This window comes from Manacus candei, unplaced genomic scaffold (genome assembly GCF_025592945.1).
Source record: "Manacus candei isolate 608988 ecotype Guabito, Panama unplaced genomic scaffold, ASM2559294v1 h1tg000008l, whole genome shotgun sequence".
NCBI classification, from domain to species: domain Eukaryota; kingdom Metazoa; phylum Chordata; class Aves; order Passeriformes; family Pipridae; genus Manacus; species Manacus candei.
The window spans coordinates 27,261,825-27,278,986 of record NW_026138056.1 but is presented as its reverse complement, the minus strand read 5'-3'; the positions used below and the strand labels follow the sequence as shown (position 1 = coordinate 27,278,986).

At 36.5% G+C, this 17,162-nt stretch overlaps 1 protein-coding gene across 2 annotated transcripts in view; it reads right to left on the bottom strand.

Moving 5' to 3' along the window:
• The window catches only part of HNF4G (hepatocyte nuclear factor 4 gamma), a 62,795-nt gene that overhangs the window by 15,717 nt on the left and 29,916 nt on the right, over positions 1-17,162 (bottom strand). The window contains exons 1-3 of one of the 2 annotated variants that reach the window (XM_051768924.1): positions 6,463-7,020; positions 3,413-3,581; positions 1,009-1,103 (exon numbers count right to left, since the gene is read on the bottom strand). In XM_051768924.1, coding sequence (XP_051624884.1) covers positions 1,009-1,103; positions 3,413-3,581; positions 6,463-6,580 — 382 coding nt within the window. In that variant the 5' untranslated portion in view covers positions 6,581-7,020. Of the gene's footprint in view, positions 1-1,008; positions 1,104-3,412; positions 3,582-6,462; positions 7,021-17,162 lie in introns of those variants that run through there. The other variant, XM_051768925.1, reaches the window with a different exon arrangement.

Genomic DNA, 17,162 nt, shown 5'->3' with positions numbered 1-17,162 from the left:
AATCTATTTTATCTCATATCAATAACGTGATCACTAGCAAAGCAGTACTACAGTATAGATACTTAAGAGCCTAAAGAAACAGCTTGCTTTATCTTAGGAAAGCTATGTAAAGACTAAAAGAATGACAGCCTTGTTACTGTACAGGAGAACTGAGCACTCACATTTCAGACTGGCCTTCAGGCAGATACACCATGTTCCAAACAAAAAAGGTAGCAAAGTTGTGATTAACCACTTTTGAGTGCGCATTTGAAACAGATCAGGACATCTTTTGCTTCTACATCATAACTGTCAGTGTAGCAACAGCCCCAACAACAATATTCCTCTGATATTACCACCGCCCTTCTTTCCCTATCGCTCTGCTCCTGTGGTCATCTGGTCCTTCCACTTCCACAGGAGGATCACTGTGACTCACATTTCTCATCCCTGTCAGTGAGATGCACAAGTAACATTTTTCCCATTTTAAACCTTAAAGAAATTAGAATTTTTTTTAATTAATGTGGAGACTCCACTGACAGCTACCACTAGTCTTCTCACCACTATTATTTCACTCAGCTTCACAGTCCTTCCTCTGGTTTAAATGTTTCTTACATTTAAATTTAATGGAAGAACCGGTAAATTAGCACTGTCATTACTCAGGGTAGAAAAAAAATGGCAGATAGAGATTTCATGAAAAATTAAAACTAAAATCTCACAGTTTGAACTTTTCCAGCATATGGTTCAATATATAGAAATCAATGAATTTTGGTGCCAGGATTCATGGATTGAACAGTTGCAAATTCACTTTGAATCCATGGACTTGCTTATGATCAAAATGCTAGAACTGCTTACTCACCTGAAAATTAGAAGATATATATTTTACCTCAATATAAAAGCATTTCTCCATCATGAAGGCATTATAGTAGACTTTCCATTGAATTATTCTGTTGGAGTTTTTTAGAATTTTTATTATATTTTAAAACTCACTCAGAATTTTTTCTTGGTATATCAAATAGTAAATGACTCCATTACCTTCTTTTTTCATTCCTGCTCGAAAACACTTTTTTAAACGACAATATCTGCATTGATTCCTTTTGTCCTTGTCAACGATACATTGTCGGTTGAATCTACCAGAGACAAGAAAAGGGAAATGTATATAGCATTAATAAAGCAGCACTCTGATTACAAAGAAGAAAACCAACTAATCTGGCCTGTCAGAATAATGTCTACAACCAGACTTCTTTCTTCAGTTGTTTGGATTATTTTTCTTTATTAATCAGTTTTGAGAGGTGCTCCATTTTCAGGAATATATATGTGCACCTAGACACATATACACATTGGAACTGGCAAGTGTGGAAAATTTCAGACCTAGGTGCATCATTTACACCTCAACTGATTTGTAAGGTATGTCAGTAACTGGCTTCATCAAACGGCAGTGGTAAAGCAAAAGAAGAAAAGCTACAAAAAGTAAATGGAAAGGCCAATCAAGGAAAACGCCAAATGTTGCTGGCATTGAGGAGCCCCTCAGCTGTTAAACCATTACCCTCAGCTGGCAACCTTTACTCCCTATGGAGATACCAATGAACAAACTACGTGTTGTATCATTACAAGTGGTAACCTAAAGAGGAGATGAGAGGAACATTTTCTGCCAACACAATGAAACAAAGACATGAGGAAACACACAGAGCATGACACTGCAGGAAGGCTTATCCAGGTTTTTATGTACATCTACAGGTGTGCCTAAAGGGAATGCATATGAGCCATCTTCCCCTCTCCCTGTTTAGGTCTGCCTTTTTTTTTGATCTGCATGTGTTTGTTAGATAAACAGACCTATCTTTTGCAGAGCTCTTCCTGAAATCACTTATGTCAGCTCTTGCCACACCACTTTAGGGGTATGTCTGTGCTATATCACTGTGCTATGACTGTGAGGGAAAGATTTCCTTTTAAGACTATTATGCAATCAAGGAAGACTGTAACAAATGTTTCTGCTAAAAAGCCATTTTTACAAAAGGTTTTCTCCTCCTTGTGCCCCAGGAGGTGGCCCAAGGAGACAGGGGACAGGAGATGTGGTCAGTTCATCATATGTTGTCTCTGCTGTTGCTTCCTCCTCAAAGAGAGGACTCCTCACACTCTTCCTCTGCTCCAGCATAAGGTCCCTCCCAACAGAGACAGCTGTCCACAAACTTCTCTGATTGTAGCTGCAGTTCTTCATGAACTGCTCCAGCATGTTTCCTGGGTGCAGAAAACATGCTTTCCTTTCCACAGTGTGCAGTCCTTCAGGAACAGGTTGCTCCGGCATGGGTCCCCCGTGGGGTCACAAGTCCTGCCAGCAAACCTGCTCCACCATGGGCTCCTTTCTCTGTGGAGCCACAGGTCCTGCCAGGAACATGCTACTGTGTGGTCTTCCCAACCACATCATAACTTTCTTTTGGGCATCCACGGGCTGCAGGTAGATATCCGCTCTCTTGTGGACTTCCATGGGCTGCAGGGGCACAGCTGCCTCACCATGGTCTTCATCACGGGCTGCAGGGGAATCTCTGCTCCAGTGCCTGGAGCACCTCCTCCCTCTCCTTCTCCACTGAGCTTGGTGTCTACTGAGTCATTCCTTTCACGTATTCTCACTTCACTCTTCTCTGGCTGCAATTTGCTTCTGCACAATAATTATTTTTCCTTCTTAAATATGTTATCCCAGAGGCCCCACCACCACTGCTGACGGGCTCATCTTTGGTCATCCTGGAGCCAGCTGGTATTGGCTTCACCAGACACAGGGGATGCTTCCAAGAGCTTCTCACAGAATCCACTCTTGTAGCCTCCTTGCTACTAAAACCTTGCCACGAAAACCCAATAGACGCCTTCAGTGATCTGTCTAAACTCACAGAGTTTTTCATGTGTTCTGTGCACAGCTTAAAACTCACTGTTTATGATCCTGTGCATGTACAGGAGTGATTTGTCAAACATGGTGCACAGACCTGCAGCGTGATAATTAGGGCACCATTTGGAAATTAGCAGATCAGACTGACGGGGGAAATGTCTGATCAAAAGAGAAGTGTGTCACATAAACCTGGAATATGTGCAGATATGTTTGCACAGCCCTTAAAACAAAACTCATAAATCTTAGACTTTCTATTCAGAAGCTAATTTCCTAAGAAAATAATTCTTAGAAAACAGTTAAGATATACGATTTTCATATTGCAGTGAAAATATAAGCAGTTTTCATTTTTCCTTTTTTTTTTTTTCGGGAGATGACCTTCGTAATCTTAAATAAAAGATAAATAATATCAACTGACATCTGGAATATAGTATCTGGAATGTGTAATATCAAGTAGCATCCCTTAAGAAAAAGTTGGAAATACCCTGACAAAGTTCTGAAAAAGTCTGAATATAATTTTTGCTTAAACTCATAATTTTAGTGCCTCTAGATGAACTTTTGATATACCTGCACGAGTAGACGTGGTTTTTCCTTATGCTGCGTCTAAAAAACCCCTTGCATCCATCACAGCTGGAAGCACCGTAATGTTTTCCAGTCGCTCGGTCTCCACATATTGCACAGAGACTACTGACCCCATTGTCAGCAGCATTCATGTTGACAGCTTCTCCTGAATTGTCTGACAAGAGGGAAGAACAATATTACATAGTTATGGACAAGACTTCCACCAACCAGCACATGAACAAGCTGTACCTAAATGGAGGCGTCTTCTGTTTTTTTCTCTTTTAAATGACACTTAAGATTTATATAGCACGACCTATCTAGTTACATCTGGCTCGTACTCATATGAACACTTTCAAAGTGATAGAGATGTTAACAGAATTAATAAAGTTCATACCAACAAATAATTGTATTCTAAACTCTTTCCAACTGAAGGACTAAAAATTACAGTCTAATTTTGCATAATTACAGTCTAAATTTGTATAATTACATAAATATTCCTACTAACATGAAGAGGAACTTTGGCATAAAACAGTGATAACTCTCATGTATCACTTCTCATATGAGCTGGCAATAACTGGCAACTCATACAAAGGTTTGGGACATTAAACAAACAAACAAACAAAAGGCTTTGCACAATATTTAATTTAAAAAAAAAAAGAAAACAAAAGGCATGCTAAGAGGACTAAGTGTTATTTCCTCGAAGATATTTTTTACAGGAACATTGCAGACAATATTGCTGCACAGAGAATATTAGCTGTGTGATTAACAATTAGTCACTGAATCTGGTAAATGCTACTGAAGAAATTCACCTGAAATCAAAACACACCTATTTATTCAGACATGTTGAAAGAAACAAAAAGCAAAATAGCTTTCTGTTTTGTTTCTGATTTAAATGAAAGGAAAACTGTTTGAAATAGGCCTAAGCATTTGTAGCTGTTTTGTCCAGGAGAGGAAACTATGCCACATTAATTAGTTATTCAAACATAGATTCAAAAGTCGAGTACATGAGCTCATGAACAGCAAACAGGTTGAACAGTAAAACTGTTAACAATGATACATAATATTATTCCTATTGTATAGATCCAACTGAAATGTGCAACACAAATATAAAATTTTCATTGCGTCCTGAAATTTACAATTTAAACTGAGTTCTTCAGACAAAGAAACAACCTTTTTGTATTGATTTGCTCTACGGACCTGTAATTGATAGGAATTATATTAAAAATAGATTAAATAAATTGAAATCTTAAAAGTAAGAATTCAGTTCTGTAAAAATTTTATTTTAAAATTAGGTTTGTCATGACTGGAAAATTATTTTCATAAATGGATTATAAAATTACTCTAGAAAAATACAAAACCGTTTTTTTGAAGTTCTGTAATGTGGCATGATACAGTAGAATAATTAATAATACAATATTTAAATATAATGATGAAATATTTTACAGCCACATAAGTTGTGTGTATATATATATAAGAACATACTTATTTTCCTAGTTATTATTCTGAAACAAAATATCTGGGAAATTGACCTGATGTTGAAAAGTTCTTTGATTTCAACAGAACTGAAAAATCTCCCTGAACGTGGCTTGTTAAACTCGTCTGAGTGTTCCTAATTAATTTAGACAACTAGAAAAGATACATAGGAAGGTTCATAAGAGGCAGCTTTCAGTTCCAGACTAGCACTGTAACAAGACAATATTTTAATAAATTCTATAAGAAAATACTTAAGCTAAACTCAAACTCTAAACAGAAAAAGGCTACACCTTATAATTAATAACTATCAAGCTAATCACTTACAGTGAATAATTTAACCAGCTCTATCACCAACACATAATGCAACCAAGCACAACCTCCCTAATCTGCTTTCTCATTTTATTTAACATTAACAGATCCAAAAGGGTGCTACTCAGCAAAAACATGAATGACCAATGAAATTACCCATATTAGAAAAAAAACCCAGAGAAATCATCTAAAAGTTATATAATCATTCTTGATAGCTCCAAAATCACTTAGGGCATAAAGATCTGTTTTTCCTTCCTAAATCAATAACCTAGTCTACCTTTCTGTTTACTAAGGTTGTCGTAATGTAACATCAGAAATTCAGATAAAACTTCAAGCCCAACAACAAAAACTTAATTAGGTTCTATATGGCAGAAATATGTGGAAATGCAGGTGCTAAATAATTTTCCTGCAAATGATTAGATATCAGTTCTACCTTTTAAAAATACATATACTTTATGATACAATAGACCAACTTTTTTATTATATTAAAAGATTTGGAAGGCCATTTTTGAGTAGTTTAACTTGCCTAATACTTTTCTTCACTTCAATTCACTGACATTTCTTTTTTTTTTTTTGGTCAGTATTCAATGATGGCAGAATGAAATGGTGTGCTTCCTGTTTCAAGCATAAATTATTGGTACAACTTCTCAAAAACTGCAATCAAAAATTCTACCTAAAGTTGAAGTGCTACATTAGCTAAATGCAAAGTTTTTCTCAGCTAAACATCAGCCTCTATAAAGCCAATGTGTTTTTTTTTTTTTAAATCACTCTAGTTCATATATACACTTACCTAGGAAGGCTAGATTAACACTTAAGTAAATAAAATGTAAATAAAATATTAGTCTAACAATTAGAAACTAGGCATCAAGAAACAGTAGCTAATTTTTTCACAAACCTCTGGACAATTTTGTCCTTTCCTTCTGAAAGTTATATACGAAATATACTTCCATGTCCAAACTGTCAGTACTAGTTATTCATTTGTTGTACAGTAAATAAAACAACTGCTGAATTCACCATTTTCTTCCTTTGATTAACTGACTGGTGACAGTATAGTTCATCTACTTTATTACATATAACCTCTTTTTTATTTTCCTTAAAGAATTATAATGTTACTAACTTAAAGTTAGCGATGAAGTGTAAAAGAGCAGATTTGTAGTTTGAAAACAACCCCCAAATGCTCCATTAATTAAACATTTAACTAGCACCTTATAGCATTACTAAACTTCACTTTTTCTATTAACTGGCTTGATTTTGCCTCACAGAGGAGAACTCACCATTGCCATTATACAGAATCTGCATAGTTTCGAACTCCAGTGCCGTATACGTCGGATCTAAAACTTCACTGTAGTTCGCCATTTCCATGTCTAGTATTGGTTCTGAGAGCCTCATCATTGAATGCAAAACCAGTGAAAAAGCTGCTCAAATGTACAACCTTCCCATTCTGTTTCACAGTGATTGATAATCCAAAGTTAACTATAACTGTATCACTTACGTGCAGCAATGGGAGGAGCTGTAAAACTGCTACTGCATGCTGTATTTCACCTGGGTATTTTTTTTCCTTTTATGATACAGTGCAACCCTTCTGATAATCTTGGAATGCTTTATGAAATAACCTTATCAGGAGCTGTATTGGTTCCAGTTCTTGCGTGAACCCAAGGACGTGCAGGAAGCTTCCTGTCTCTTATGCCCTGCTACATGTTTTGTTGTCAATGTGTGGAACAAACAGTTCTAAACAAACTGCTCTGGTTGTTCTACGCAGAGACTGTAGGTTCCTACGCCATTTTGCTCTCTTCAGAACAATAAGGAAATGTGATATGATGATGGACTATCTCAAAACTATACCCAAATCATCCAACCTCATATTTTAAAAGATAGCTGTAAAACCTCCTACTTTTACAGCTGTTAACATTCTTTCACAGCAGTGATGAGCTGGCTGTGTAGCCACCCTTAAGCAAGGCCTCAAGCCACACAAGGCCTGCAGCAAGGCCAGCTCATAAATCCCCTCCATCACACACTGTGCAGCTGCAATGGCTCTAGGCACTGGACCCTGCACACTCCCAGACAGTGGCTTCCTGCTCTAATCCTTCTTCATATAAAATGTGATGGCAGCATGGTGTTTTCAAGTACCACCTAGATGCACAAGGGAAAAAAAAATATTATTCACCTTCTCTGTAAAGAAGAATCTCTGGGGAGGTCCACAGTTCATCAGTTGGTAGACATGGTGTGTACAAACCTAGTTAAAAACCCTCCTGTAAAGCTGCTTGAATCTGTGCCAAATATAGAGCTGAAGAGTTGAATTTCACTTGCTAATCTGGTGTTTTTAAATGTTTGAAAGCAGAATTTCAAATGTTATTATTTCTCAATAAATTCTTTACAGAAAACTACCCTTTATACTTCTGAAAAACAGTTACATTAAAATTACACATATGGGAAAACTTCCCAGGTTATGTCTAATTAACGAGAGCCAGTAACTGTACATACAGCATTGAAATGCTTAATTGAATGGAAAAGAGTGTCTGCAGTTGTTGTTCAGTAAAAATAGCTGTAAAAGGACATAATAAAAGAACTCCTTGATTTAAAAAAAAAAAAACAAAACAAACGCAATTCATGACAGACAGGCTACCAATGAAAAAGGAAAATTTACAGGAAAAGACCTAGAAACAAGCCTTTCAAGATTCATCCTTCTAATTTCCACGTGCCCACAGTTACCTGAGAGGCACAAATCATCCTTTCTCCTTGTGGACACACAGATGCAGTCTCAGGTCAGTTCTCCTCCTGACTCCAGCAGAGTCTAGTGACATAATTATGACAATGGGATTCTTGTATAAATCACAGAGTTATCCCTAAACCAAAACCTATTTACAATTGTGTTACTGCTTGCACAAATTCTCTGCAGATTTTGGAGGGTCTCCACAGGAGCTTTCCTTCTCACCCTGCTGCTGCTCCATTTCCTTTAAACCATTCATTCATTGTAATATTTAATGAGATATCAAAAAAACTGTAGAAGTTACTGCTTAAAAAGGGCAAACCTAAAATGTTCTGCCTTTATAAGAATAGTGTGTTTGTTAAAAACCAATGTGACTACAAATACTTCCTATACATGACAGAAGACAAATAGTACAAAAAATGGGAATTTTTTAAAGATATTTAAGGATACGACTGAAATACTAGAATATTTTATGCCTCCAATCATGGAAAAAAATTTACTCAGAAAGTATCATTGCACAGTACTAGAAGTGTACAAGGTTTCACTGTTTTTAACCATATCTAACACTTTTTCTTAAAGAAGCATTTTAAATTAAGATTGATGAAAAGCTATTTGCTGACAGTCAATATTTGTTTAGGAAATCACTGTAGTTTCTTCATGAGATGGAATAGTTTCATATTACCTGATGGCTCAGTTTGAAAAGTTTCTTCTGAAGCAGAATTTGTTGTATTTGCTACAACAATCTGTTCTGTTTGTATAGTATTTACTACAATACTAATTACTGGTTACATGACAAAATATTCATCGCATTAACAAAATATAAAAAGGTTTACATGTTAACTAGAATTATCTTTTGTTCCTTAGTGCATATTTTTAATAAGATTTTCTATAAATAATCTCTGGCTTTTTAATACCAAAACTGTATGCTTACAAACACATCTAATGCATATTTTTATTTCAAAACTCCAGTCCTGAAAACAGTCTGGCATATAAGTTAATTTAAAGTAAGGGAATGAATGGAAGATGGAAGATATCATGTATGACATGATCAAATCCTGCTATTCCCTCTGCTGTTAGTAGAACTTCTTCAGTGCTGCCAAAACAGGTCCCTTAGTGACTGCTAAAGAGAGGGAATGAATTGACCCTTCATACTTCTGTCATATAAAAACTCATTTCAATTGATTTTTTAATATGGAAAAATGTACGCTGTAGGAAAGACATTCTTTATACTATTTTTTTCATGTTTTGCTAAGGAAACTTCTTACAGTCAAATCTTGCACTCATAAAAATCTGCTTTCTGGGGGATTTTTAGCATCATGAAGTACATCATGAACAATTAATGTACACTAAATCACTACGGTAAAATATTAATATGTTTTCTTTCAGCCTTAGGTGGATTAGAATGCAGTCCTGGAATTAGAGCAGTTGACGAAAGAACCTAATGATGAACAGTTTTTGGTCCTATGTCAGTCCAAGTTTTACTAGTATTCAGATCCCCACTTCAGCAGATTTCTTTTCATACTGTACACCTGAGTTATTTTTCAAATTCTGAATGACACTGCAGTTTGCAGTATGAGATGTTCTAAGTCAAGTCATCTACTACTGACAGCCAAGAAGTATCAGCCTAAGGTAAGAAAAAGTTTTAAAACTGTGTAATTAGTCAAACTGAGAGACACTTCCTTGAGATAATGTAAATTTGAGTACGAAATGATTTCTCAAAATAAATTTTGCAATAATTGTGAAGAAAGAGAAAGCTACACAATAATGGTTTTGTTCATATGGTTTCGTTGCTTTTTTTCTTTAAATCTGATGACCTCAGGATCACATACAGAAAGCATTCCTATCTTATCTTTAAGACTATTAACTCTGTTAATTGTGCAGCTCTCTATATTAAATGTAATCATTCTTTCTGACTGTGGCATAAAATAGAGCACAAGCTAATAAAAGCAAGGTTATTTCCATAAAACTCTTCCTGAAAAATAAAAACAAATCTCAAACTACTATCACTACTGAAACAGTTTGGGGTTTCTTCTTTTTTTTTTTTTTTTTTTTTTTTTAAGGAGCAATATGTCCTTTTTTCTTTCCAGCTTAGTAAGCAATGTAGATCCCCAGAATAAAGCCTTAATTTAAAGGTTTTTTGTTTCCCATGTATTCTGAGTAAGGAACACATCTTCACAGTATTTCCTAGTTTGCAAGTATAGCGAGTTGTGGTGCACATACTTGGAAGACATTCTATTTTTGTCAATAACCTGACATATTTATCCAGCATGTTGATAAAACACAAATTTTGATCTGTTTCCCCTCTTATCTGCTGGCACATGTGGGAAGGGTATGTGGGGAGTCTGTACTAACCAACCCTAATGAAACCATACGAGCTGAGCCAGAATGTCTCCTTACTACAGAAAAATCGGACAAAGATCTCCAAGTCAGAGACTTTATTTGCCAAAAGCTTGCTACACAAGAAGCAGTGTGCAAATTTCAGCACACTTGTGGGCAATCTCATCTTTGGCTTACAAAGATACACACCCTCATAATACCAGAGACGGAGCTTCCCTCTCCTGTAACACACCCTCAGTGCCAGGGACAACACTGCCAGTCACCATCACATCAGCCCTGCTGACACCCACCCCCAAGTATTTCATAAATGATCCATGAGTAATGACTCGGAAATGTTTGCTTGTATTCTAAAACATATAAAATTATGACGTGTTTGCCATGGAAAGATTTGCAACACTGTGGTATTGCTCTATCTGACAGACATTGCTGGGTTTTTGTTTTTTAAATAAATAAAAATGTTAGAGCTGGATCAGATCTAAAAATCAGTGATAAAGCACAAATGTGTATTGAAGTTTAAATGTGTATTCCCAAGCTGCTTGGAAAAGAAATAGCCTTTTGTGCTGAAGACCTAAGTAATATGATGGAAACATGGTTACAACTCTAAAATACTACAGCAAGTCTTTTAAAGTTGTCATACCCTTCCCCCCCACCAAAAAAGTTCATAGCCAAACAAGGACAAAGTTGCTTTTGAACTGGTTAATGTTAAAAGATTTTTTAGAACAATTTGTGAATCCTGAGAGTAAATGCATAGCACAACAACTGCTCCCACTAAGGTGACCAAAGGCATCATCTCACGCTCACTTCTCAAACTCAGCACCAACTATCAGATTTAATGAGTTAATTTATGGCATTTAGATGCTTCTGTGCCTTTTCATCTTCCATCTTTCTTTTTGACTTTGTCCTAAAAAATATAGTTGTTAAATAAAACACCAGAAAAGTAAAGCCAGTACCAGAATTGAATAACAGGTTTTCACAGCACACTTATTAGGCAATGGGTAAGACTAGCTTCAACAAATCATGCCAGGTGAAACCTAACTACGGATCTTTGTGGGAAATCTAGGCTAAGCCTGTTTTCATTACACACATTTTTAGACACTTAGACCACCCCAGGCTTTCTGTAAAATGTAGATTCTTGCACATATTGAATTTTTCATTTAAATTGGTCATTCATTATGTTGAGTTCCACTCTATCATACAACATACATAATTTGAATGTTATGATGAGGGTTGGTTTTAGTCTTTTTCATTCTGGCATAACAGGGAACAGACAATTATTGTGACGTCTGAATTGTCTTTATGTTTTTGACTTCAAAAATGATTTGTCTTTCAGAACAACTGGCTACAACTTCAACAGTCATGAATGTGAACAAACATAGACAACGAAGAACATGCCTGGCTTCTGACTTGTCAAACACTATGGACCCACCATAAAGCACATTTTTCAAGCTTGAATAATCCCAAAATAGTTACAAAGATGTCAATAAGTAGTCTACATCAGAGCTTCAAAGTTAACAGATCCAATACTCCAAATTCTATGAAGTGCAATTTTAATCTTGCATACATCTCAGTCTTTGCCCTGTCAGTACTTGAGGGGAAATATCAAAGGAATATGAAGGTTCTAAAATATTTTGAGCCTGAAAAATTGTTGCTGCAGGATAATTCCGAAGATAATTTACACTCCCTGAGGATATAGCCCGCTTTCAGATTCTCCGTCCCTATTCCAAATATAATTCTCTCCATCTTATTCTAAAAGGGTAAATGATTTATTTATTCACTTTATATATCACAATGTCATTGAGGGGACAGGTTACTAGGATAGCAATAGTAATACAATGGTGTCATATGCAAAGAGAAGACGTTACATCCACTACTTAAGGTCAAGGTAAACAAAGCTATCTGGTTTATCTGATTTTATTTATCACTTACACATGCACACATACATCAGTGAGTGACCTGGGTAGCATCTCACAAAGTACAAGACACATTCCAGTTCACAAACCCTTAGTTGTACTCTCTACTTGACAGAAAGGTGTTTTGAGGATGATTCTCATATTCTATTCACCCACAATCTGCACATATCTTCTTCATTTTGCAGCTGCCCTGTGCTACTGTTTGGCAATGGTTTAGTGAAACCCATGGTGTACCTGTGCTTGGTTGTTCTGCAGCTGCACTTTCCAGCTCTTGATTACCTACCACATTCAAGACAATTTTTGCTATTGTTATTATTTCACTTCTTTATTACTCTCATGTTGCAGAGAATTTCTTCAGCTAAGGTGAGCTGGATTACATCTATAACTGTATGCCAGCAGTTAATAACTTTCTTCTTAGATTGCCCAGCCTTCAACTTAGCATAGGACAGCCTTTCACTAAATAATACCACTGCTGAAGAGTAGGAAATAGTCAAGGAAAAGCCACCTTGTAGCCGAAAGGTCAAACACGAACCATTGCATAAGAGCCACCACTAAATGTCAAGAACCAGCTGTACAACTGCCCTGATGGAGAACATTGTGTCTGAGTGTTGGAAGAGTCAAGGCCACGATGGTGCCTGTTGAGGAAGCACATTTCTAAGGGATGGCTAATGGTGAAGTGGAAGTTTGATAACAGTCATTCAAAAAAGAAGGCTGAGGGGTGACCTCACTGCTCTCTACAGCTTCCTGAGAGGGAGAGAGGTGCATCTGATCTCTTCTGCCTTATACCCAGTGATAGGTTAAGTGGGAATGGTTCAAAGCTGCATCAGGGGAGGTTTAGACTGGACATTAGGAAGCATTCCTTTACCAAGAGTGTGGTCAAACACTGGAACAGGTTTCCTGGAGAGGTGGTCAGTACCCCAAGCCTGCCAGTGTTAAAGAGGCATTTGGACAATGTCCATCAAGGCTTTAATTTGATCAGCCATGAATTGGTCAGGCAGTTGGACTAGATGGTCAGTGTAAATCCCTTTCAACTGAAATAGTCTATACTATTCTAATCTAGTCTAGTCTAGTGTATTCTAATAGTCTCTTTTCAGTCAGAACACAGTATGCTAGGTACAACAGTTAGGCGGTAAATACTGAGTACATGGAGTAGTTATATTTCTTTATCTAACCATTCCAGAAGGATGTCCACAGTAGACTGAAACATATGTAAATATCAAATATTATGCAGATTTAAAATCTTGTTTTATGTATACATATGTATGTATATAAGTATGTACACACAGGAATTTATTGTCAGGTTTTTTGTGACAGCTAGATATGCCTCTTGAATTGACAGGGGGAAGCTCTTCCTCCTGCATACTGGTTCTTAGTAATTCTTGACATTGTATTGTCCATGTGCAGATTCTCCCCAGGAGCTAAGAGTAAATCAGTATTTTGCCAGTTCAATCCATTTCTGTGCCTGTTTTGTGTCCAGATTTACAGTAAATTTGCTAACCCTATCTGAGCTTAGCAGGCACCATTAGAAAATTGTGCATATTTATAGGGAGGAAGGATAAAAAATAGGATACTTTTGCTTTTCACATAGCAACAGATCAGGTTTGCTCTTAGGTATGTGAATTACTATTTAGTACTTAATATTTCTATTTTATTCTTGAAAACTCACAATAGCCATGAAGTGTTGACAGTTTAGAGGGCTTAAAGGATTTTTGTAGCATAGAATTTTGTGGTGAGATTTGCTGAGTTACAGTTAAGGGACTGGAGACACTTGTTAATTATTTGCTTAAATCAGGCAACTTATTTTTTTCTGCTACACACAAGAAAGTTAATCAAAGAGTTGTCCTGGAGAGCAGAATGAAATGAGAAGAAAAGAGGAAAGAGTTCAGGCATAAGATAAAACCAAACCATCAAGATATTGATAAGTAAGACTAAGCACTCCTGTTCAGTCATCCCCAAGTGATTAGTAATTTCTTAATAAGCGTTCTTGGCAGGTTTTATGCAAACTTGCTCATAAAAAATGCTTTATATAGCCAGTTAGATAAATTTGACTTACAATTTATCCACAGTTATCTTGAGAAATACCATATAATGAGATTTTTTTTTTCACAGATAAACACACTTGCCTTTGTCATATACAATAAAAGAGTTCAAAAAAAGGTTAACCAGTATCAAAGCAAGGTTTGTTTGGGATTCTGTTTTTTCAGCTTGCCTAGAATCTTTCTTTTCTGTGTGATCAATTAATCGCAAGTCCTCTAATTTCTATATTCTATCCTCTGCTGAATGAGTTATGTATTCTACATAACGCTTTAAAACAAACTCAGTACACTTCTGTCCATGCTAGTGACTATGTAACTCTTGGTCCCACGTAAAAGGCTAATTAAATAACAGACAAGTGCCATTATTTTCAGTTACTCTGTCTAAAATTAAAATTTTTAACTAGAGCATAAACTGACTCATCACATTCCCACAGAAAGAACGTTGTGTCAACACACTTGACTTAACTCTTCCAAGACACTAGCATGGTTATGCTGAGCTTAACAACTTCTCTCATTTTTATTGTTACAAAAATCAGTTAATGAAAAGTTAAAGCATATTAAAGACTACCAGTTTAAACTGAAAGTATGACAAAGGAACAAAAAATTCAAAATACTATCTGAACAAAGGAATAATATGAAAGTATAAAGGCATATAATCTGTTTCAATCGTATTTTGGATCAGCTCCTTAAAGTACCAAAATAGCTTGATTTTATGCATCAAATAAATATCAAGTTTTTAGAACAATTCACAGCCTGGGAAGGCATGCATGTAAAATACCCTGATTTTCATAAAATCATAGAATGGTTTGGGTTGGGAAGGACCTTAAGGATTGTCTAGTTCCAACTCCTCTGCCATGGGCAAGGAAACCTTCCACTAGACCAGGTTGTTCAAAGTCTCATCTAGCCTAGCCTTGAACACTTCCAGGGATGGGGCATCCACAACTTTTTTCTCTGGGAACTTGTTCCAGTGTCTCACCACCCACACCATAAAGAATTTCTTCCTAGCATCTAATCTAAACCCACTGTCTTTTGGCTTAAAGCCACTCCCCTTGTTCTATCACTCTATGTCCTTGTAAAAAAAATCCCTCTCCATCTTTCTTGTAGACCCCCTTTAAGTACTGGAAAGCTGCTCTAAGGTCTCCATGAATTGCTGTCTTTTTCTTAAAATAATTATATTACATTTCTTAAGAGAATGTCATTATTGGTTTCAGCAGACATAAACTGACAACAGTATATCCTTGAAAATACAAACAGGGCTGTCCTAAGAATCAGGGAGGTCCTGGACACCTGATATCTTTATGGGCAGAGGCATCTACATTCTAAGCACAGTAAATACAGTGAGCACAACGTAGAATCCTCTCAAGAAGGAGTTTAAGTCTGTGCTTTGCTGTACATATACAGATTCGCTCTTCAATTGGCCAGTTGTAATCTCTTTAGTTTTAACACACTAAGTGTGTTCCCAAATAGGAAATAAACATTGCACACTGTAACTTCAAAGAAATGCAAATATATCTGCTCCCAACACTTTTTAAACAGTGATTTAATAAGCTCAAAATCAGTAGAAGTCCCTTTTAAAAGCTGATGATAAATATTAGAAAAAGAAGGTAGGCCGCAACTAGCAGAGCCAGAACACCAATCAAGCTGAGCAGAGAAAAATTCACTGGCATACAAAATAGGACAGAAGTGGTCCTGCAAGGTTGTAATTAGTCCCCATCTTTAGAGCAAGTAAGAGGAAACTCTGATAAATGGGCATAGGTGCAGTTATGAGTAAAAATGCAATGCAAATCATCAAGATGCAATTTGAAAAATTATGTGTAGCTGCAATAATATAGGTTACACGATCAAGTCTACCTTCAATGTTATAGATAACAGTTGGATCTGGATTGTTTCTCTGGACATCAAAAATATTCATGTGGCCGTATTCCTTGTTTTTAATGTATTTAAGTAGTTAGGCTCCCTCATTTTAACTGAGAGCTTTGCAGTCAGTAACATTATTTCCCTATCTGTGAGAGCGGGATAAACTATCTTCCCCTTTTAATGAACAGAGAAATGAGGCAAAGGACAACTAAAGGCAGTGTTTATGACACTTGAATCCACGTGTCTACTATACAGTCACCTGCATACCAACTAAACTCCCTTTGTACACAGTGATCATAAACAGGTACATCTAACCAGATTCCTCAAACCTATCTTCAACAGTAGGTTGCACTGAATCACCTCTCAAAACAACCATTTCTTCCCCCTGGTTGTCTAACCAAAGTGCTCAAACAAATGCAACAAACACCTAGAGTTAGGTGAGGGGAACTTATGCAAATGACTCCCCAAAATCTGAGAAGAGTACTGAAGGTGGAGACCCTGGATGGACACCCACCTCCTTCACTCTCCACTGGAGCACTTTCTCAAAACTGAAAATATATGATATAAAACGACTGCTACAGCTTATAAATACCAGAAAAAACATCCTTTACCTCATTTTAAAACAAATTCATAATATTTTTATCCCCTAGATCAATAATGAATGTTTGCACCAACTTAAAATACATTTCAGAGGATGTGAGCTTCAAGAAGAGAGTCAGTCAACTTAAAAAAATGGTCACGTGTGAAATCATAAAATAACACACTATACCAAATGAGGATTAACAGAGTGAGGATATCAGACTCAGGTATTGCTGCATTTGATAAAAATGGAGATATACATAATACAACCCAAAAATAAGTTACATGAAGAATATTCCTCATAATAGACAGTGACAAAGCAAGTAGGTTAGTGTACCTAAATGTGGGATAGTTGTCCTGCATGGTCTTGCCTGCAGCTCTGGTTTGTGCATGGGTAGCCAAGATCCCTGTGACCAGAGAACAGGACTCTATAATTTCCTTCAGAAGATGCACCAAGCATCCAGGCTCATTTCCTAGCTGATACCTTCTCTAGCCTGGGCAACTAGAAATACAGGATATGTGGAAGAGACAGATCATTTCCCCACCTT